Source organism: Prionailurus viverrinus, chromosome D3 (assembly GCF_022837055.1).
Source record: "Prionailurus viverrinus isolate Anna chromosome D3, UM_Priviv_1.0, whole genome shotgun sequence".
NCBI lineage: Eukaryota > Metazoa > Chordata > Mammalia > Carnivora > Felidae > Prionailurus > Prionailurus viverrinus.
In genome coordinates this window covers 9,610,912-9,634,354 of record NC_062572.1, presented here as the reverse complement: position 1 = coordinate 9,634,354, position 23,443 = coordinate 9,610,912, and the positions used below count along the sequence as shown (strand labels likewise).

At 41.9% G+C, this 23,443-nt stretch overlaps 1 protein-coding gene across 2 annotated transcripts in view; it reads left to right on the top strand.

The window, feature by feature from the left end:
* The window catches only part of BRAP (BRCA1 associated protein), a 107,409-nt gene extending 84,246 nt beyond the window's left edge, over nt 1-23,163 (top strand). For both annotated transcript variants that reach the window (XM_047827366.1, XM_047827367.1), the window contains 8 exons: nt 4,036-4,149; nt 5,652-5,800; nt 11,489-11,564; nt 12,018-12,156; nt 12,530-12,639; nt 15,053-15,142; nt 18,435-18,538; nt 20,769-23,163. In XM_047827366.1, coding sequence (XP_047683322.1) covers nt 4,036-4,149; nt 5,652-5,800; nt 11,489-11,564; nt 12,018-12,156; nt 12,530-12,639; nt 15,053-15,142; nt 18,435-18,538; nt 20,769-21,132 — 1,146 coding nt within the window. In that variant the 3' untranslated portion in view covers nt 21,133-23,163. The remainder of the gene's footprint in view (nt 1-4,035; nt 4,150-5,651; nt 5,801-11,488; nt 11,565-12,017; nt 12,157-12,529; nt 12,640-15,052; nt 15,143-18,434; nt 18,539-20,768) is intronic.
* Nucleotides 23,164-23,443: the final 280 nt, after the last annotated feature.

Below are 23,443 nucleotides of genomic sequence, written 5' to 3'. Positions count from 1 at the left end.
TGAAAGGGAGCCGTGACACGAGGCCCGCTTGTCCTCTCCTTCCTCATTGCAGAAATCCAGAGTTGACGGCAGTAGCAGTCATTCGTTGGCCATGGGGAGGAAATTAAGAGAAGTGAGGGCTGGATTATGTTTGGGCCTGTTCTGTGGGCCACAGAAAGAGAACCCTTAGTGTAGCACTCTGTGTACGAGAGGGTACGTGATAGTTACCTTTAACCTTTACAGAATACCCCACCATTGACGTGAGACATTTAAAATAATGAACCTTCCTGCATGCAGACTTAGACTTCACAAGGTGACAGTGAAAATGGAAAAGCACTTAAACAGCTGTGTTCACTGACTGTCGGGAGACCTTCCATGGTCACTGAGGAGCTTTGCAAACAGTGGGCAAGTGGTACCTTTTAAATCTGGTAGCACATGTAATACGAAGGATAATGATGATAATGTGCAGTCTTACTGACTGCTTAATTCTACACCATTCGTTGCACCAAGTGCTTAACGTGTATTATCTCCTGTAGTCCTCACTACAGCCCTGTGAAGTAGATAAGTACTGTTATTATCCTTGTTTGACAAACGAAACTGACTGCAGAGAGAAGTTAGTAGATTGCCCCCAGTGACTGAACTGAGATTTGAGGCCTCACTTTAATCCTAGGGCATATGCTTCTTCCAGTAGGACTGGATGAAAGTGTGGGGAAAGGGAGATAGTCACTGTTGGTAAGAAATTGTAATGGCAATATTTTAGTTATAGCTCCTACTTAACAATTGAGGGAGATCGGCAAGTAACACAGGAAAAGTCACCGATTGGGGAAGAACGTTTAAGAGCTTTATTAGACCTCTTAAATAGTCTGAAGTCTGATAAACCCACAAACTATAGCAAGGGCCACCCCTTTGTGGTGTGCAGGTAATGCTGTGGAAAGTTTCCACTACTGTTAATGGATTCCTTTGTACTTCTGCAGTCTCTCCACCTGTCTTTTAACCAGATTTGGTGTCCCAAGTTCACGGATATTAGTTCTGAGACGAATGAAACAGTGTGCTGGCCCTTCCCCATGGAGATAGTACCCTTGATCTGAGAATCATGAGTTGTACTGTTTATTGCTGATGTTGGATCTTAGGGTCTGAGGCTCATCCTATCAGGGATTTTCTGAGTTCTAAAAACACTTTCCTGGTATAAGACTTGAAGTTGTTAAATTAATACTGGGCCCTAGTGAAAAAACAGTCAAAAGGTAAAAACTATTAAGCACTTACTAGATGCCAGGCCATATAAGTGTTTTTCACCTATTAGCTCCTTGTCCTCTCAACAATGCTATGAGCTAGGTGTTGTTAGTTTCATCTTTTATAATTGAGGAAACACACATGGATAAGTCACTTGCCCAAAGCCAATTAAGTGTCAGGAGTTAGATTTCAAACACAGACAGCCAGACTCTGTAGCCTGGGAAGCTAACGGTATTCTTACTCCTTTCTTTTTCTCACCAGAGAATTTTTTGGGTTTTTTTCACCAGAGAATTTTTAAAAAGAGTAATCCTCTGTATCTCCTATAAGCTCTTGAACTTCTTTTGGCCTCAGCTTTATGCTGTAGTTCTAGAGTGATAACGTTTACGTGGTTGTACCGTGACTGTCAGAAAACTTAGTCTTCGGGTAAGGAATTTGTAATTCATCAGAACACAGGAAGGCTGGAGGGGGTCAAGTTTTGTAGTGCCTGAGGACCGAAAAGGAGAGAGAAGCTCTCTGTAGAGTGTGTTGGCTCACTTTCATTTGCATGCTTGGGACAGCCTAGGAGACCCATCTTTTGAGAAGCAAAAATATATTTTCCACACTATAGTTTTGATCACTGTGACAGTAAAGGAACCTTGATCATAATGGGTTTTTCTTTTTCAAAGTTTATCCTGGGAAGAGAACAATTAGAACAAAAGACTCAAAAAAAAAAAAAAATCAACAAACCCAAACTGGGCTTCTTAAAAATGTTGGGCTCTATACAATGCAAGCATTTTAAATAAAAGAGCTGTTTCTTCTGTGTTTTTTGCAGTTAGTTTCAGGCTTTTGTTTTGTGCATTTCAGCGGTGGGCTGAAGTAGGAACCACGTGTATTTTGTTCTTTACTCTGGTCCTAGCACATAGCACCGTGCCTGGCACATGCTGGGTGCTTAGTGAATATTCAAACGAGCGAAGCTACATTTCCAATACCGAGATTTTAAAGAAAGAGATCTATGTGTTCAAAACATATATTTCCTTGTCATGGATACACAACTCCCTCAAGAAAAGAATCGCTTGTCTGGTGTTAAGTAGATTTTGTCACATGCTCACAAACTGACCCTTCCTCTGAGAAAGCTCGGTCACGTAGCAACCATTCACAGAGCTGGAGGTCTGAGGAGGAGTCTGCCTTTCCTCAGCTGGCACACGTGTAGCCAGCTCTTGGTGGTGCTTGAGGCCCTGGAAAGCTGACCTGCGGCCCTCACTTTCAGTGGTCACTTCCCTCAGTACACAAATCCAATTGCTCACTGTGCTGCTTACTCATCCAAAGCATTTAAAGAAAAAGACGTTGCTCTTGAAGAACGGGGGAAGCCATTTTAGGTTGCCTCTTAGTAGTTAAGAGATTTATTGTCCAAGAACCGGCTCTTAACATTTTGAAGTTAGGGGCACCCGGTGGCTCAGTCGGTTAAGCATCTGACTTGGGCTCAGGTCATGATCTCACGGGTTGTGAGTTCAGGCCCCACATTTGGCTCTGTGCTGACAGCTCAGAGCCTTTAAAAAAAAATTTTTTTTTTGAAGTTAAAATGCACTGTACCCAATACAGTTGTTTCCTGAAAAGGAAGCTCCCACTCCCGCCCTCCAAAAAAAAAAAATCAAAATCTGTGTTCAGAATTGATTATCCTTCCTCAGCTGCTTAGTTCATTTGGTCATATTAAGAAAACATAAATAATCAAGAATCCACACTTGAGTTACATCATTGGAGTGAAATTAAAAGGTGCCAAGAAGCTTGCAATCTTTTGCTATAAAGTTCAGAATCCTATGAAGGTAGACAGGCAAGACTCTTGCCTGGTACAGACTTGAATCTCATCCTAGAGGCTGACAAAGTGGCATTTCCTTTTGTAGGACAACTCCCCCGCCCTGCGCACTTGTCTACATTGGTAGGGCCAAAGCACACAACTTCCTGTGTTTGGGTTAATGCCTGTTTGGGAGTAAGATCTAGACAAACCTCGGCCTTTCAGATGCCTCTAAAAATTGCTGAGTTTAAAAACTGAAATTATGTCTTTGTTATTTCCTGTTAAGGCTACACTAGAAGGTTTGGTTTACTTGTGTTCATATTCACAAATGCACAGGTGCCTTTGCAGCCTTACCTACAGGAGACCGTTTCCCCTGAGTCTATCTTCCGCCTCGAGGAATAAGACCATTTGTATTTTAAAGACTGGTTCATCTTAAACCTCTTGATCTTGGTCAAAGGTTTTGCTTTCAATATTATACACTAGGTTGTTTAAAACCTCCCAATGGGATCCTTATCTATGATGTATTATTGGCTTATTGAAGAGAAGGAGTTGGCTTTTTCCTCCATACCAGTACCTGTGGTCCTTTACTCTCCCTAACATAGATGCTGACGTTTTTTAAAAAGAACTCTTTGCTAACAATCATCAGTTATGATTGAGTTCTAAGTTTTGCAAAAATAAGTGTTTGCTTTTAGCTGCTGAGAAAGTCCTGACTTGAGGAAAAAAATACTGATATCAAGGGAAATGATGACTGTTGTTGGTTGAATATTAAAGTCATACTGGCTGTCAGCTTTTGCACTTCAGCAGCTTCTGCTGGTTTCAGTGAGATTGTGATGTATCAGGAAACATTGTAGAGACGCGGGATATTGACCTACACAGTTTGACTCACCTATGAACCTGCTTTCTGCTTCCGTAGATGGTACTTTTGACAGTTGCTTTCTCTCCTAAGTATAAATTTTAAACGCTGATGAAGAGAATAATTGAAGCTATGCATCTTGAATAAAAGCATGTTTTCAGGATATCTCTCTTAATTTTTTCCTTTTCTCCATTGGTATACCTAGGCCGACGCAGATAGTTTTTATATGGCGTGCAACGGCCGCCAGTTCAACTCGATAGAAGATGATGTTTGCCAGTTGGTGTATGTGGAAAGGGCTGAAGTACTAAAATCTGAAGATGTAAGTGTGCATCATTCTTATATTTTACGTATATGTTGTATACAAGTGTGTGTGTGTATATATATATATATATATATATACGAATGTATATAACATATATATATGTATAGATATATAGATACGGATATAGGTATAGATATATATGGGGAAAGAGAGGAATGAGGAGTGATTGCAATGAGTACAAGGTTTCTTTTTAGGGTGATAGGAATGGTCTAAAGTGTTTTTCTTCAAATATCAACCCTTAATCCCTGTCCTGATCCTTAACTCTGTTTAGGTAACAATTTGTAATTGCTCTGGTTTGCTATCGTCCGTGGGACCTCTTCCTACAAAATGTGCTCAGCTCACTTAAATCATCTTCTAAAGAAAGTAGTAGATTCAACTCTGTTATATTTTTAAGATTTTCTTTCTTTTAAAGGAGACCTAAAGGTCTTTTTACCTTGAAATCAGCTTGATAGAAAGAAATTCAGGTTTGATTGTTCTATCATTAGGTTAGGTAAAATAAAAATTGACAGGTGATAAAGTCAGGCTTCCTTTGTGCCAGGGGCTATGTAAGGCTTCAGTTTAGGAGATTGTTTTCTCTAAATGAATACGGCTTCTTGAGAGATTTCCTATAGAAAGCTACTCTTCAGGGACCATAGATTAACGTGATTTTTCTCAGCATGTCCTTACATGTATGTCTCATCTTTGCTTCAAGAATTCCTGCTCACTTTACAGCTGGCAGGGCTCAAGGGAGACATCGCGGGGGTGGGGGTGGGGGTGGGGTGCCTTTCTTGACCACAGACCGTTATGCCCCCGATTTCACACCCTATTATAGATTCCTGTACTTTTCTTACATAGCAGTTATGACCACTGGTAATTATACTTTTTCATAAATTTGACTTTTGCCTCTCTCTACCAGATTTTAAGCTCTATGAGGACAAGGCCTGACCTTGTGCTTTGGGATCTGGCGAATCTGCTTTGCTCACCATTGTTCCAAACCTAGAACAGTGTCTGGCCTACATAGCAAGGACTCAATAAGTGTGTGTCAAATGAATAAATAAACCAGTGTTGTTGATGCTATTATCACGTAGTAGGAAGTGCTACGTTTTCATTTACTCTGTGGAAAAAATCAGTCAGTCCCATTTCTACTTGGCTGCTTTTATTCACTTACGTTGTTAGAGTTCCATACCCTTAGAAGTAGAGCTTGGAGTCTGGTAACATTTGAGATTCTCTGTTAAGCTTTTGGCAGCTAGTCTCTCTTTCCAGAGTATCAGCTCCATGAGGGCAGGGGTCTTTGTGTGCTTGTTCTCCACCATGTCCACAGTGCTATGAGTATAAAGGGTGCTCAGTCAATATTTGTTGTATGAATGAAAATCTTACCGATTTAAACTACTTGCACAGGGAAGAAATGTTGAAAACATCCTACCAGGAGTCAGAAAGCAACAGGTAAACTAGTTAGTCAAAAACAGATCTCTTAGGACTGTGGAGGAAGAGTCAGGCTTATGTGAGGTATTTCCCTGTAGGGTGCCAGCCTCCCCGTGATGGACCTGACGGAGCTCCCCAAGTGCACGGTGTGTCTGGAGCGCATGGACGAGTCTGTGAATGGCATCCTCACCACGTTATGTAACCACAGCTTCCACAGCCAGTGCCTGCAGCGTTGGGACGACACCACGTGAGTGTAGAGCTAATTTCTCACCCTGCCAAAGCCTGTTACCACCCTTTCCCAGAATTAAAAACAGCCACCACCAAAAATGAGCCATTCTAAGTGCTTGACTTTATACACCTGGGCACTACAAAGGTGAAGGGGTCACATGGAAGGGCCTTCCATTTTTCTTCACTTTCCTCTGTTCACATGGGAATCAGCATCCTTAGACCACGTCCTTCTTAGTATGCTGATTCAAAATCCTTGTGGAGTTTCCAAAAGCAGCATGAATTGTTTGCTTCCAAAAGCCAGAGAATGGGGGTGGGGGGGGGTGGGGTAGGAAAGCTTAGCTTTGAGGCTCTTATACACAAATGAAATCTAAGTCTGAAGTCTCATTTATCACTTGCACTTGATGTTTACCATTTACTCTGGCTTTCTTACCAATTGGGCTATAGTAGTAGTCTCACATTTTCAATTTAGCGTGTTGTTGAGGGCTCAGTGGCCAGTGGTAATAGCAGTCACTAAGTATGAAGCACACACATGCCACACCTTCCTGTTTCCCAGTGCAATAGAGGCCTTGTTTGTAGGGTGGCATAGCACAGGCAAAGAACTAAGGGGTAAGTTGTACCACGTTTTTTTGTTGCTTTGTTTTGTTCTGTTTCGTTTTATTATAAATCAAGGATTGTTCCTCCCTTTGTAAACTGTGCTATGGACTTAGCTAGATGAGTAAATCAGACAGTGGCCTGGGTTTCCCAGTAGAGAGAGGAAGGAAGGCACAGAATCCAATAATCGTACAAATGAATGTGCAGTCACAGCTGTAACAGGTGTTACAAAGGAGCAGTGTGCAGCGTTGTGACTGGGGAAGTAGAGCCCTGATAACAGCCAGGGCTGCCTGAGAAGTGCAGTCTCCAGGAGGATGAGGAGACGTTAACCAAGGAAAGAGGGGGACCTGAGAGAAGGCATTGTGAGGGCGGGGATGCGCATGGGAAGGGCAAGATCACATGGCAAAGCCCAGAAGTTAGGAAGGTGAACATGTAGAGGAATCTGTTCTCCACCCCCAAGTGACCAGAAGAATTCCAGCTTTCACAGAGCAGGGACCTTGTCTGGCTTGTTCACTGCTGTGCCCTTACCTAGCAGGAGACCTGGCGCATTGTAAGGAGCTCAGAAAATACCCTTGAGCAAATAAACCCTGGGTTTTCCCTCGAAAAAAGCCCCACTGAGATGGACGCACTCCATAAAGTATTTATCTGTATCTTGTGTCCTTGTGTCTGTCTGCTACACCGTTTAAGTTCTGGACGCTTCTTTGTTCCCTACCACTACAGTTCAACTCTCAGTGCAGGTTAACTGCCCCAGGAGCGTAGCATTTTAAAGTTAGAAGTTGGCTCAGGGACCATATTGTCCAGCCTCCTCATTTTACAGAGGAGGTGACTGAGACCCAGACATGAAACATAGCATGTTGAGAGCATCCTGCAGAGAAGGCCAGAACTGGGACTGGAATTCAGCCGTCTGTATAGACAAGCCTCATGGCTATCCTCAAAAACACATAGTTCTTTCAGCAAGTAAGTTTCCGCCCTCAGTATAATATGCACCGAATAGTGCTAGGGGTGGATGGGAGAGAATCAAACGTAGATCCTCCGCAGGGAGTTTCAGCCAGCTAAGGGAGTTTACACCTGTGCATAAGTGCAATCCAATTCAAGGTAGAAACTGGAGAGAGTAGAGTTGGTTTCCCCACTGAGGGTGGCCAAGAAGGGCTGCGTGGAGAAGGCAGCATTGGTACCAGGTCTTGGAGGGTAGTTTTTTGACACACGCAGATGTCAGAGAAGGATATTCTGGGAAGGTTTCCCCAAATATCTCCTCAGGAAGATAAGATGACAACTCAAAAGTTATTTTTGAAGGGGAAGGAAGGGTTTAATAAACTGTTAATCATCTTTTAATCAATGAGATGGTATGTCATAGAATACTACATATATAATACCAGTAAGGTGATTTCTGTAATTTTTTTCCCTTTTCTCTTTTTAATTCTCAGGGATCATCCTTAACATTCCAGAAAGCTCATTCTGGCATAATGTAGGAAATAAGATTGCAGAATTAATTTATTGTTTAATTAAAAAAATTTTATCTATTTGAGAGAGAGAGAATGGGAATGAGCAGGGGGGGGGGGGGCAGAGAGAGGGAGACTGAGAATCCCAAGCAGGCTCTGCACTGCCAGCACAGAACCCAATGCTTGACCTCAACAAACTGCGAGATCATGCCCTGAGTCAAAACCAAGAGTCAGACGCTTAACCGACTGAGCCACCCAGGCACCCCTGTTTGTTTGTTTTAAGGACTCTTTTTCTCAGTAAATACACTATGCTTTTTTTTTTTTTTTTTTTTTTTTTTTTTTTTTTAAAAAGAGAGAGCATAAGCAAGGAGAGAAGGAGAGGGAAGGAGAGAGAGAGAGAATCCTAAGCAAGCTCCACACTCCACACAGCCCGACACGGGGCTCAATCCCATGACCCTGGGATCATGATCTGAGCCAAGATCAAGAGTCAAATGCTTAACTGACTGAGCCATCCAAGCACCGTATTGTTTTTTAATCCAACCACTACCACAGCTGCCACACAGATCGAAGGAGTGACAGAGCTAGTTTGTACCTTTGACAAAACTGCTTGCTGCTTGGGGCGCCTGTGTGGCTCTGTTGGTTAAGCATCTGTCTTCGGCTCAGGTTATGATCTCACGGTTTGTGAGTTCAAGCACTGCTTCAAGTGAGCCCTGCTTCTCTCTCTGCCTCTCACTCACTTGTGTCTTCACTGTCTCTCTCTCAAAATAATAATAATAATAATAAATAATAAAATGATCAGTGTTGTGATTTTTTTAAAAAAAATGGCTGTGTGCTGCTCACTACAGCTGTCATTCTTGTTTCTGCAAATTTGTCTTCCAGCTACTTTTAAAAGTTTTTATTTAAATTCCAGTGAGTTCTAGTCCCTGGGCACCTGGGTGGCTCAGTCAGTTGAGCATCTGACTCTAGGGTTTTGGCTCAGGGTATGATCTCGCTGATCCTGAGTTCAGGCCCCCTGACAGGCTCTGTGCTGACAGCTCAGCCTGGAGCCTGTTTCGGATTCTGTGTCTCCTTCACTCTCTCTGCCCCTCCCCGCGCTGCGTGTATGCTCTCTCTCATAAATAACATTAAAAAAAAATTTAAATTCCAGTGATTTCTCTCTCCCTCTCTCTTTCTCTCAAAAATAAATAAACATTAAAATTTTTTAAAGAAAAAGGGTGCCTGGGTGGCTCAGTTGGTTAAGTGTCCAACTTCAGCTCAGGTCATGATCTCACAGTTCATGAATTTGAGCCTTGCGTTATTAGGCTCTTTGCTGTCGGCACAGAGCCCACTTTGGATCCTCTGTCTCCCTCTCTCTCTGCCTCTCTCTGTCTCTTGAAAATAAATAAACATTAAAAAACAATTTTAATTCCAGAGAGTTAACATACAGTGTAATGTTGGTTTCAAGTGTGCAATATGATTCAGCATTCCCATGCAACACCTGATGCTCATCACACGTGTACTCCTTAACCACCATCACCGTCCCCTCTGTTAACCATCAGGTTGTTCTCTATAGTTAGGTGTCTGTTTCTTGGTTTGTCTCTCTTTCTCTTCTCTTTTCCCCTTTGCTCATTTGTTTTGTTTCTTAAATTCCGCATAGGAGTGAAATCATACGGTATTTATCTTTTCTGACTGACTTCACTTAGCATAATACTCTCTAGCTCCATCCAGGTCATTGCAAATGACAAGGTTTCATTCTCTTTTATGGCCGAGTTGTATTCCATTGTGTATATATACCACATCTTCTTTCTCCATTCATCTATTGGTGGACACTTGGGCTGCTTCCATAATGTGGCCATTATTGATAATACTGCTCTAAACGTCAGGGTGTGTGTCTGGCTTCTCTCTTGATACTAAACAGAGATGGACTAGATCATTTAGCTTTCTCTTAGGAAATACAGATAGAAACTCCTCATTTGGGATAGGAACTTCATGTTCTTCCTGCTTATTTCCTTTTCTTGGTTTCATTTACTCAGTTGGGTAACAAATTGGATGTGAGGTGTATCTTAAGCATTCTTTCTTCTTGGTGCCGATTCACGGTTAGCTTCAACTATAACCCACTTTCTATCATTTTTGCTTGCCTGATGAAAATATTCATGACTGGTACTTAGTGTTACTCTCTCTTGAGAATAAGAGAAAAGCATTAATGGATTTTTAAATGCCTTTTCCCCCCAGCTTTATCAAACTATAACTGATCACCAAAAATTGTATGTATTTAGGGGCACCTGGCTGGCTCAGTCACTAGAGCATGCGACTGTTGATCTCAGGGTCTTGAATTCAAGCCCCACATTGGGGGTAGAGATTACTTAAAAAACAATAAATAACATCTTTTTGAAAAGTAACCTCTATCCCCAATGTGGAGCTCAAACTCATGACCTTGATATGAAGAGACGCATGCTCCACTGATTAAGCAGCCAGGTACCCCAAGTTTACTTGAAAAAAAATTGTATATATTTAAAATGTACATGGGGCACCTGGGCTGCTCAGTCAGTTGAGCATCCAACTTCAGCTCAGGTCATGATCTCACAATCTGTGGGTTCAAGCCCCGTGTTGGGCTCTGTGCTGACAGCTCAGAGCCTGGAGCCTGCTTGGATTCTGTGTCTCCCTCTCTCTGCTCCTCCCTTGCTTACACTCTGTCTCTCTCTCTCTCTCTCTCTCTCTCTCTGTCTCAAAAATAAATAAACATTTAAAAAAATGTTTAATGTACAACCTGATGACTCAACATACATATACATTATGAAATAGTCACAAACAAGCCAATCAGCATGTATCTATCAACCTCTTTACCAGTTTCCTTTTTTCCTTTGTGTGTGTGGTGAGAACACCCAAAGTCTGTCTTCTTAGAAAATTTCAAAAACAATACAATATTGTCAACTATACTCACATTGATGCGAACCGGTTTTCCAGAATTGATTCATCTTGTATAATTGGATCCTGTACCCTTTGACCAACATCTCCCTACTGCGCCCTCCCCGCAGCCCATGGTGTCCATCTACCTTTCTCCTCTCTGTTTCTGTGGGTTTAGCTTCAGTGGCATTTTTATTGGCTTTTTGTAAATTGAAACTTGAGTACTTAGCACTGGTATCCTCTTCCACATGTTAATTGTATGGTAAAATATCATGTGCATTTCAGGAAATATATCAACTTTTTTGATGGGGGTGAAATTTATTACAGATTTTAGTTCTAACTCTTAGGAGCAATCTAGAGAGGACAGGGTACATTTTGAGTGATTTAGATCTTTGGGAGATGGAGGTAAGGTAGATTGTTTGAAGTAAAAAAATACTTTATGGATAACCAGACATAAAATTCATAGCTTATCTTAACATCCCTAATTCTAACCTGCACATATTTAGTTCTTTGGTTAAGCTTTAGACAGAAGAGTGAAAAAAGGTACGAAGCAGATCAAGATTCCTCCCTTTTTTTCTCCTTTATCAAGATTTTGGGAGTTCTGTTTTGTTTTTTGTTTGTTTATTTTTTTCATTTTGTTTGCAAATATCTTTGAGTGATATCCTTAGTTATGATGAATTATAACAGACAGTACGTGAGAGACAGAAGATTTAAAATACGGTTTTTGACTTTTGGTTCTGTAACAACTCTCTTTTGTATTTGATCTGTGCTGTTACTTTCGGTGTCCTGCACAGGTGTCCTGTGTGCCGATACTGCCAGACTCCAGAGCCAGTAGAAGAGAATAAGTGTTTTGAGTGTGGCGTTCAGGAAGTAAGTAATGGCTGGTGGGAAAGAATAATGAACACAGCTTTAATGCTCTGGGGATTTCTTTTGTCCTGTGTGCCTTAAATTCTTTTAAATTCTTTTTCAGACTGGTGCTTTTGTTTTCTTTTGTCTAAGGTCATGCAAGACATACGAATACGTTATTTTACACTCTGAAGCAAAAATCTCTGTGCTTTTATTTTTTGTTTTTTGAAAAAGACTAGGCTTTTACTGATAAATTATGAATATTTGTCTTGCCATTTCCCTAGAGTTCCTTAAAAAACCAGAGGGAGAAAATGACCCATAAAAGCACCCTTGCTTTTTGCATTTCAAACACATATTTATTCAAAACTCCTGTAGAAACAATTCACCTTCATTCTGTGTCAGGGCCTTTCCTACTCTGAGTGAGCCAGGTCATGTGTTTTTGTACAACTAATTAAGATGTTGTCTTCTCCTTGGCAGAACCTTTGGATTTGTTTAATATGTGGCCACATAGGATGTGGACGATATGTAAGTCGACATGCTTATAAGCACTTTGAGGAAACCCAGCACACGTATGCCATGCAGCTTACCAACCATCGAGTCTGGGACTATGCTGGAGGTGAAGGCCATTCTTGTTTTCTAATTTGGATTCATTCTGCATGAACGTGTCTCCCTTAGAACCTCTCCTCTTCCTCTTCTCTCACAGCTTGAAATCTTCCTGACTGCTGTGGCAAACTTGAATTCTCAGGGTGCCCCATAGCACACTATTTCCTGCAAATGGCCTGAATTACACATTATAAAGAGAGTTAATACTTCTATACTTGCCCGCTGACTCTTAAATTCAAGTGAGTTAGCCCACTTGTACAGAAGTATTGCAAGGCATTTAATTTAGACCTGTAAAAACAAAAATTCTGGCCAGGTTGAAAGTATATGCAGATCCTTTTCATTCTAAAGAAACAAGCCTTGATTGACTGATTCATTCTTTTCTTTAGATAATTATGTCCATCGATTGGTTGCAAGTAAAACAGATGGAAAAATAGTACAATATGAATGTGAGGGTGATACTTGCCAGGAAGAGAAAATAGATGCCTTACAGTTAGAGGTAAGATACTTTGTTAGTAATTACTAAGCACCTTTTTGTACTGCTTTTTACTATCCTACCTTAAAAAGTGCCTTGGGCTTTTACTCTTGCCATTTATTTCTGTATGCCAACTTTTTTTTAAAGTTCTATCATTGCTGTGGAGGATTATTAAAATACTTTTATCCTATCTAATTTTCTTGTTTGGAAGTCTACGCTTCACTGTGTCTTACTATTTTGAATGGGATGTTTCTCATTGTCTCAAGCTCAATGTTAAGGTGGTTCTCTAGCTGCAATAAAACTGAAAGTTAAGAATCTTCCTGTTGGCATCACAGTAGCAGTTGGAAACCGAGCAGGTCAGAATGAGGAAACCCCAGTAGCACCCTTCCATGCCCAGGAAGCTTTTTCACATGTCTTGGACATTTTATGAAGTAGATGCTTACATACTCAAAGTATGTATTTTATGAATTTGATGTTTACATATGTATGTCTAAAGCCATTTGGGAGTATTCATATATAGTTGAAGAAACAACAAAATTAGCACAGTCTGATTTTTCACTGTAGTAGTAAATCCCACCTACTATAAAATTAGTATATTGTAAACGTTACGATAATGAAGGAAAAGTTTAAAATGAGTCTTGTTTTGTATTAATTTCAATCTGATTGCTTTAAAAACAAATAGCTTAGGGGTGCCTGGGTGGCTCAGTTGGTTAAGAGTCTCACGGTCTGTGAGTTCAAGCCCCGCGCCGGGCTCTGTGCTGACAGCCTGGAGCCTGCTTCAGATTCTGTGTCTCCCCCTTTCTCTGCTACTCCCTTGCTTGTGCTGTGTCTCTCCCTCTCTCTCAAAAGTAAATAAACGTTAAAATAAAATTTAAAAACAAATAGCTTAGCCTTGGGAGGAAATGGATATTTGAAAGCTTGGTCATCTCCGGACTTTTATGGTCTAATAGATTGAGTAGAATGGCTTAAGATAAGGCTGATGTTTTTACGATTAATTGTATTGATATGAAAAAGTTTAAACCTTTTACATTAAGTTTTTAGAAGTAACCCTTCCACATTAACTCTAGGTATATTCATTCAACAAATGTTTATTGAGGGCTGCTGTCTGTGGGCCAGTCTTCTTGGTGCTGGGAATGCAGCATTGAACAGACTCCCTGCCCTCGTGGAGTGTACATTCTAGGAGCACACACACATTCTCCCATCTGTCCTTTCTCCCTGTTGTACCTTCCTTCTCTTCTCTAGCTTACAAGCACATTCATATCTCCTTTTAGTCTTTTAGAATGGTTTTTCTGAAATGCAGATGTCATGTTGCTACTCCACGGCCCACATTTCTCAGTATGATGCCCCCGGGCCTCCTATAGGCCCCATCTGCCCATACCTTGCACCCTAGCCTCATTGATGTTACTCCTTCATCTTGAAGAGATCCTAAATGTCCACAGCTCACATCTGGGTCCAGTAGTTCTCTGGAATCAGATCTCTGTCTTTACCTGTCTCCTCCACCTCTCTGTCGAGAGCCCTCCCATATCTCTCCTTCTCTCAGATGTCCTCCCAGACCCTACTGTCATAAGCCATCTATCCTTTCTCAGTAGTTACACATTCATTCATGTTGTTCATTCATTCATGCAGTCAGGTAGCAAACATTTCCTGACATCCAGCATGTGCCAGGCACTGAGGCTACAGAAATAAAGTTAGAACCCTCACTTTCGAAGAGTTCATATTCTAGTCAGGGAGATCTGGTGATTAAGTGCTAGCATCCTAAGTGCTGTTAATGACAGGCACTATACTAAGGGAGCTGAGACGGGTGCTTAATCCCAGGCTGGGAGGGACAGGGACAGCTTCCTAGAGGGGGGTGAGCTGATTTAATACTTTGATTTAAAAACCTTGGGGTTCTTCTTAAAATTAGCTTGATGAGACACCTGGGTGGCTCAGTCGGTAGGGTGTGTGACTTTGGCTTAGGTCATTATCTCACAGTCTGCGGGTTCAGGCCCCATGCGGGGCTCTGTGCTGACAGCTCGGAGCCAGGAGCCTGCTTTGGATTCTGTCTCGCTCTCTCTCTGCCTCTCCCCAGCTTGTGCTCGCTCGCTCTCTCTCTCTCTCTCTCTCTCTCTCTCTCAATAATAAATAAATAAACTTAAAAAATTATTTTAAAAAATTAGCTTGAACAGAAACTTATTTGCTAATGTACATTTCTCTGCTTTCTTGTCCAGACTAGATTGTAAGCCCCAGGTCAGGAGTGTAATTGACATCTCTGTATTCCCATGATTTGTTGAGCAGAGAATAACCAAGATGTAATACATGTTCTGATGATTGTATTTACTCTTCTGTAGGGCATTAAAAGTCAGGATTTGGTTTTTTTTAATAAAAATAAATAAAAGGTTTTAACTGAAATTCAGAAACTACAGTGACTTATGTGTTGGTGTCTGTTTTCTGTTTTTAGTATTCGTATTTACTAACAAGCCAGTTGGAATCTCAGCGAATCTACTGGGAAAACAAGATAGTTCGGATAGAGAAGGACACAGCAGAGGAAGTAAGTTTCTGTCTGGACTGCTGCTGACGTGCCACATGGCAGGGCTGTCTGATGTTGGGATGGGAGAAGGCAGAATACAAGAAAAAAGGAATGCTGGAATCATTCTTAGGCTGATACAGAGATAGAGAATTGTTTTGCCTCTAAAAAGAAACCTTTGTCATATGTCAGTTATATCTCAATAAAGCCTGGGTGGGGGGGCAGCGGCGGAGAGAAGAAAGAAAACAAGAATTTGGAATCAGTTGGCTCACCCCAGTAATCTAACTTTAGATCAGGATTCCAGAGAGAAGTGGTTAAAAACATGAATCATCATCATTATATTACAGACATAGCCCCTGAAGGCAGTGTCAGGCAACAAGAAATTCTAGACCACAAAGAGAATGAAATTAGTCAAAATGAGGAAAAGGAAGAGGCAAAAATATGCTGTTGCAAATGCTGTCAGCTGAGCATTATTTAAGAAAGGGAGGGAAGCCAACATACACTCTCACCTAGGGTTACCAAATCGAAAAGAATGTATTAAAATTGTATGCCGAGCTCTGTATTACACTAAATATAGGAAGAAACAAAATACCTGCTACGTACCCTGAAAAAAGAAGACTTGGATTTAAAGACTTGAGTATTTTGGTGTTTTTGATTGGGAAGAGATTTGTTTGTTAATTCAGTCAGGTTTTCTACGCCTTGTGCAATTCCATTAAAAAAATAGAAGTATGTACATGAGGACTTGTAATTTGAGTCAGCCAGTTGGTTTGTCAGCTTGGGAACAGCTGCTTTGAGGAGCTGCGTGTGGGCTTCTGTGGCACCAAGATGGTGCTGAGCCCTTCAAAATTGAAGAGAAGAAAATCAGGCTGAGGTGTTAGAGCTTCGGTGGTTCCCGTGATGCCTTGTTTGTCTAGGACACAGGTTTTCAAATTTAGCGAAATCCTTGAAAGAAGATGCCACTCACTCCTCCACCAGGTAGAAGAGGAAAGTGTTGTGTTTTTGGTGGAAACCCGGATGGAGGGCCCAGAACTTCACCTGCTTGGTTTTCCCATCGTCTCCAGCAGGTACAAGGGACCCTGACGGTTCCAAAGAAAGCATTTTGAAAACCAGTGAGCTCCTGAGGGTTCACATAGAATGGGAGTTCCCAGAACCTTTCTCAGGTTCTAGGGACAGTGTTCGTAATTCACTGATCCTCTTAGTAGTAGTACAGGCTTTTCAATTTTTTTAATAATTGGGGTGCCCGGATGGCTCAGTCAGCTGAGCGTCCGACTCTTAATTTCAGCTCAGGTCATGATCCCAGGGTCGTAGGATCGACCTCAGTATGTTGGGCTCTGCACTGAGTGCAGAACCTCCTTAAGAGTCTCTCCCCCTCTGCCTCCTTCCCCCATGTAGGCACATGGGCTTGTGCATGCGTACTTTCTCTCTCTGAAATAAGATAACAACAATGAAACAAATAAATCCTTAAATGATTATTTTAGTAATTTTGTGAGTCCCTGGCATAACTAGATCTTCAGAAAGGGACTGCAGAGCCAGGCTCAGGTCTCATCTGTGTGGTAGCTAGGGTTATCCTGGAATTAAGCAGGCAGGGCCAGGCTCACACATATGTCAGGCCCGTTGGCCCCAGTTTCTGGGTATGCCTACAAATGAGGAGAAATCAAGGTTCTCAAATTAAGGCTTAACACCAGCTTCAAAATCTTTAGTTCAGGGGCGCCTGGATGGCTCAGTCAGTTGAACGTCCTACTTCGGCTCAGGTCACGATCTCGCGGTTGGTGGGTTCAAGCCCCACGTCGGGCTCTGTGCTGACAGCTCGGAGCCTGGAGCCTGCTTCGGATTGTGTGTCTCCCTCCCTCTCTGCCCCTCCTCCGCTCGTACTCTGTCTCTCAAAAATTAATAAAAACGTAAAAAAAACAAAAAAGATCTTCAGTTCAAAGTTGTTGATGTAGTTTTTATCAGAACCTTCCAAGTGGTGGAGGTGCCTTTCCAGAGGAACTCAGGGTCACTTGCTGTACCGGTTCTGAATGGGGCTTAGTTAGAGCACACATGGGAAGGACATGCCTCCGACAGCACTCAGGAGGACGAGCTCTGGTTACTGCCACTTGGTGTCAAGTCCTGAGTCCCTAGGAGGAACACTCAAAACACAGCCTCAGTACTAGGCGTTTCCACAGGGGGGGTACCTAAAGTGCTTCATGCAGACCCTTGAGAGCTAAGCTTAGGGTTCTCTCTGCCTTTTAAGACCCTTTAGGATTAACTGCATTCCCTAACGAATGCCTAAAGCTCATTTTTCCTTTGCCGTGCAGCTATGGCCTGCAATGTAGTGCAGAGAGGTTTAGAACTTGGGTCCAGTCCCAGACCCACCATGCTCTAGCTGGGTAACCTTGGCCATATTGCCTCACCTTTCCACAAGCCTGTTGATGAAGTTGACACACTGAAGTCTCTGGCTTCTTATCAGATATAAAGGAGATACTGCTTACAAAACATCTGGCTGGTGCTTGGGCCATAGGATTTAAATTCTCAGTCCCTTTCAGCTCCTGCCCTTTCGGCTATTACTGCCTCACGATCCACCCAGCCTCACTACTTCCCATCCAGTCTTCTCCCTGTGTCCTCAGACTGGTAGAGGTGAGGCATTTCTCAGTTGGGTAGATCGTCACACCTGACTGAATCTAATGTCTGCTTAGCTAGACTTCAACAGACTCTTGGTTTCTGACACGTAATACGCCAGAATTTTAAAATTCTCTTCAGTTTATAAGACAATGTAACATGAATTCGTTCTCTCTATATTGCATTTATAAATTAACTCAAAACAGGAACTGCTTATGTTCCATGTGGCTTCGTGGTACATGAGAAAATTTAATAATGAGGTTTTTTTGGGGGGTAGGGACCCAAACAGTTAAAATCCTTTATTACAATTTTCTTGGATTAGATTAGTTTGTTAGATTATTTGGTTAGTAATTTTTGGAATGTGATCTCAGGAGGAAAAAAACGTGAGTTAAGAAGAGGCTCTGGTCTGGCCTCTGACAGACTGTCTCCTGCCTCACTGCCTGAAGCTCACTCTTTACTTCTGAGCAGTTTCACTTGCCGTTTAGCTGTGATCCGTTGTTCATCCTTGTATAGAGAAACAGTAAGGGGTAAAAAAAGCATTTCTCAAAATGTTTATTTCTGTTACAGAAGTTCTTTCAAATGATTGTCTCACCTTTTCTTAGTTTGGTTTATCAAAGTTACAGACAGGTCATTGAAAAAACGCTTGTGAAGTTAGCCCCAGAGACCCCACAAAACTATGCCTCTTTGAAGTGAAACTGATCTCCGTTTGCTCTTCCAGATTAACAACATGAAGACCAAATTTAAAGAAACAATTGAGAAATGTGACAATCTGGAGCACAGACTGAATGATCTCCTAAAAGAAAAGCAGTCTGTGGAAAGAAAGTAGGTGTAATTGGTCTCTTCTTTAACTTAGCTGTTTCATTTTTACAGGTAATCTCCTCCATTCCTATGAACACCCTTTCCTTTTCAAGGGTGCCTATCACTAGGTTTTCAGGGGTCTCCCTATTTATGGAGCAAACTTACTGTGACTTCCTGTTGATTAAAAACGACAGCATTACATGCCAGATGGGTGCCGTGTGGAATGCAGAGCTCTCTGCTGATGTCGGTGCTCGCTGTATGTGCAGATATCTTCCACTGTCGCCTCTAGAGGGCAATTCCCTTGTGCTCAGAGCTGCAGCTTCTCGGAGCCATGGTGGCTGAGAACTGGCAGGAGAGAGAGTATGTCTGAGCCGGACATGGTGTGTATTCCGGCCTTGGGCAGGAATTAAAGGCCAGAGTTGTTGAATATGGAGGAAAAAATTCAAGACCAGCATGGCAAGAACCTACTCTACTACTGTGATATGGGGAGATAGTTGCTGCTCATGGAAATTACCTTTCTAGTTTAGGTATATTCCCAAAAATAATTGGCTTTTTACTTCCAGACAGTGGATGAAAGATAATGAGAATTTTTAAGAGTTGGTTTTTTTTTGGTTTTTTTTGGTTTTTTTTGTTTTTTTTGTTTTTTTTGTTTTTTTTAAGAAACCTTCATTCTGGAATAAATTCAGGTTTACGGAGGTTGCTAAGATAGTGCAAAGAGTTTCCATGTACCCTTCACCTGTTTTCCCCACTGTCAAAAGTTATTTTAATAGTTTTTCTTTGTATTGTGGTAAAATCTATATAACAAAATTTGTCCTATTCACTCTAAGTGTATAATTCGGTGGCACTAAGTGGCATTCACAGCATCCTGCTACTGTCACCATCATCTGTTTCAAATTTTTTCATCACCCACAAGACTCTCCACCAAAGGTTTTTTTTTTCTTTTAAATATTTTCTTTTTTTTATTTCTTTCCCCACACTCTTAAATATCTTATTTTTTAAGGAATCTCTACACCCAACGTGGGGCTTGAACTCAACAGCCCTGAGATTAAGAGTCTCATGCTCTACTGACAACCAGCCAGGCGCCCCAAAGGTTTTTTTCTTTTTTTAAACTGTTCTAAAAGCAACACTACAGAATTAATAGAAATTAAAATATTCTATACTTTCAACTCCCTAACAAATTCAACTGTATTAAAGAATTAAAATTGGAAGTTTTCGTCCAGGCTGTAGATTTTGCTATCTAAAGATTACCACTATTCATTGATGGTACCAGTGAATATTTACTCTTCCAGATCTTTTGTTGTACCCATATGAATGTCTCACATATCTTTTTTTCTAGAAAAATAGAATAATATTAGGTATTCTGTTTGGTAAAATATTCCGTTTCTGAGATTTTTTTTTTCATACTGACACTTGTAACGGCTGCATGGTATTGCATTGTATGGAGGTTCCCTAATAATTTTAACCGGTCCCCTATTGATAGACATTTAAAGTTGTCTCAAGTCTTAGACTAATATAAACTAGGGTGCAATGGGCATTTTTCTCCATGTTTCTTTTAGTGCAGTCTCGAATATATTTTATTGGATGAGTTCCTAGAATAGGTATGTCAGAGGGCATGTGAAATTGTGGTTTTTAGAGTTACTGCCACGCTGACTTCCGAAGAGTTTGTACCAGTTCGCACTCCAGTGCCAACGCGGGGAAGTTCCTCTTTTCCCACGGTTGAGCTCTTTGGCATTCCAATACATAAAAATGGTATATCCAGTGATGCTTTAATTTGTAATTCTTGCCTTGTGAGTAAGATTGAGCATCAAGAATAAGGCACTCCCTATTCTTGAAAACTCTTCTCCAGTAAATGCAGTGAGGTCAGAGCACTTGACTCTCCAAGAATGTCACTTTTCCTCATAACTTCTTTATCGTAGCTGTTATCTGTAAGCCATCTATTTAACCACGGACTGCAAAACAAAGGAGCAGTAGAAGTTTTACCATGAATCATAGAATCATTTACACTATTGAAAAATTTCTGAGACTTAGAAAAACTGTTGCGCCGCTGACTAGAGCGGAATCCTTGCTTCGTACAGCAGTCGCGGTGGCAGCACAGTGGAGACTGTGGTGGCAGTCTCCCTCCGCCACAGGAGGGAGGAGTCCGGTCCCTAAATGGATTCTGAGATCACAGCGCCTCTGTTCAATCCCAGAGCAGAGAGCGGACTGTGTCGGCAAATGAAAAAACATGCTTTTGTCTTCCTTTGTTTTGCAAAAGGTGCACTCAGCTAAACACAAAAGTGGCCAAACTCACCACAGAGCTCAGAGAGGAGCAGGAAATGAACAAGTGTTTGCGTGCCAACCAAGTCCTCCTGCAGAACAAACTGAAGGAGGAGGAGAGGGTGTTGAAGGAAACCTGCGACCAGAAGGATCTGCAGATCACCGAGATCCAGGAGCAGTTGCGTGACGTCATGTTCTACCTGGAGACACAGCAGAAGATCAACCACCTGCCTGCTGAGACCCGGCAGGAAATCCAGGAGGGACAGATCAACATCGCCATGGCCTCAGCCTCCAGCGCCCCCTCTTCGGGGGGCAGCGGGAAGCTGCCCTCCAGGAAAGGCCGCAGCAAGAGGGGCAAGTGACCTTCTGAGAAACAGACGTCCCTGAGACTGGTTTCCCTGGCGCAGTGAGGGTGTGCTGGGGCTTCAGCTAAATGTGAGGGCGGACCTTAAATAAGTACAAGTGAGGACCGAGCCGCAGTTGTTTGGATCTTTCATTTGCTGGCGTGTGGTGTGATAAACGTAAGGGGTTGCTGGCTAGGAGCGCCGATGGAGATGGGCCGTGTTTTAGAAGGTGGCTGCTGTTTTCAACCGTAGTAGTTCACTAACCTCAGACATTCTAATGACCATTTTGCCTTCCTACTTGATAGAAGCCCCAGCTCTGCTGTGCATTTTTCCGTTGTATTTATTGAGCCCGTGTATCTGACGTTCAGGTCTGGGGTCGGTTTAAGATGTCGAATTTTTTTTTTGTAACCTCAAAGGTAACGTTACCTGAGGTCTAGCAGCTGCTTTAAAGAGAGGTTTGCACTGGCCGCTGAGGATTTATGAAAACTCCCCGGTGTTAGTCTGACGTCCTTGTCATCCCCTCCCTGCGTCTGGGAAGAAGAATTGGTTGAATGTCATATGAAAAGAGGCTGGGCCTGTAAACCTTTAGTCACTAGCCTGTCACAGCAGCCTTCTTTTGCTCTAGGACTAGCCAGGAAAAACAAACAACCCTGGGGCAGGCTGAGCAGACTCAGTGTAGGGAAAATGGTGGTGCTTCTACTTTGTTTATTTTCGATGACTCCAGGCCACATTATGAACCTCAAGTAAAGAGGAGGCTGAATGGTCGCTCTAAGACTCCGATCTCAGAGTGGATTTCCTAGCATCTAGCAAGAATCAGCAAGCGGATTTATTATCCATGTGAAAATGGGCAGCGAGGCCTCTGACTAGCTGATTGTGTATTTTGCTAGGATCAGTGTTTTCTGAATGTTTACAAAAGATTGGGCTGCATGCTCAGGTTGCGGCTAGAGGGAGCTTGGGCAGATTTTCAGTTATGCTTTCAAGATACAACCAAAGGCTGTTTCTAAATCCGAAAATTAGAATTTTAACAGGGCCCCTTTAAAACAGTCGTGCAGTGCTCGTTGTGAGCCAACAGAGGGGCTGTGTACTTTCTCTAGAAACCTTAACGTCAAGTTAGTTCATAATACGCAGTAATTAAGCCAAGTTAAAGGAAGACCCGTGTTGGAATTCAGCTTCCAGAAGGGGTAGCTGGACCCTGAAATGTTGGGTTTTGTTTTCTGCTTTAGAATTAGCCAGAGTTTTCCAATGGTCACATTTTAGAATTGTTTTTAGCCTATGGTTAGGCCTCATCCCCTTTGGCGTAAATGTCCTTCGTGTTCCTTGTTAGCACACAAACTGTATTGCTAATCACCATCCATTTTTGTGGGATGCGCTGGAGCATTTCCCAGAAACCCTCACCTGTAACTTTGCGAAATGAATGTACTCAGACATTCTCAAATTCTACGTAGGGCAGACCAACTCTGGAAGTGCCCCTTGGACTTACATATACAGACACCTTAAACAAGAGTGGGAATGTAAAGCGTAACCTAATTCTCTTTCCTATAGAGATTCTATTTTATTTAAAATCTATTTTTACACTAGGTAGAATCCTGCTTTTTTGGCCAAGTACTTGTCTTGCATGTCTGACCTTGCAGAAGCTGGGGTGGATCGTAGCATACTAATTACGAGAATTAGAAGTAGTTTACAAAGCTTGCTCGTTCCTCATTTTCCCATGATCACCTCCGCCAAGCAGCCCCACCACCAGCTGGGGGAACAGAGGTTTTCAGTACAGGTGGGATAAGTGCCCTGAAAGGCTGTGCCCAGAGGAATGAGCAAATAGGCAAATGTTTCCAAACTACTTGAAGGTTTAAAAATGTTTTCCAGAAAAAAAAAAACATCAAGATACATAAAGAAAGTGTTTTTGAAAAAGGTCAAAGAGTCATGTTTGATTTTGACAAAATTACATAAGATAGAAACTGTTAGTATTTTCTTCAGGATGGAAATGAACCACTTAAGATATCCGTACTACCTTGAACAATGAAATTGCATTAAAATGACCGAACTTTGAAATGATTCTGCCCCGTGTGAAATTTGTGTCTCACTGGTTGACATTTGCTTGGGAGCTTGTATCTAAATAACCTAAGAAGGTGTCAATGACCTGAATTTTAAAACAGCACGAAAACCATCCCCTCAACAATATAGTGAGCAGCTAGATTATTCATCTTCCTACCCGCCTTTGCTCCAGCTTCCCAAACTAATAAAAAGTAGCTGAACCAAATACAGAATAAGGAAAATTATCTGAATGTAAAGGGTCGAGATAGGATGAGACCCGGCACACAACTCTTACAAATGC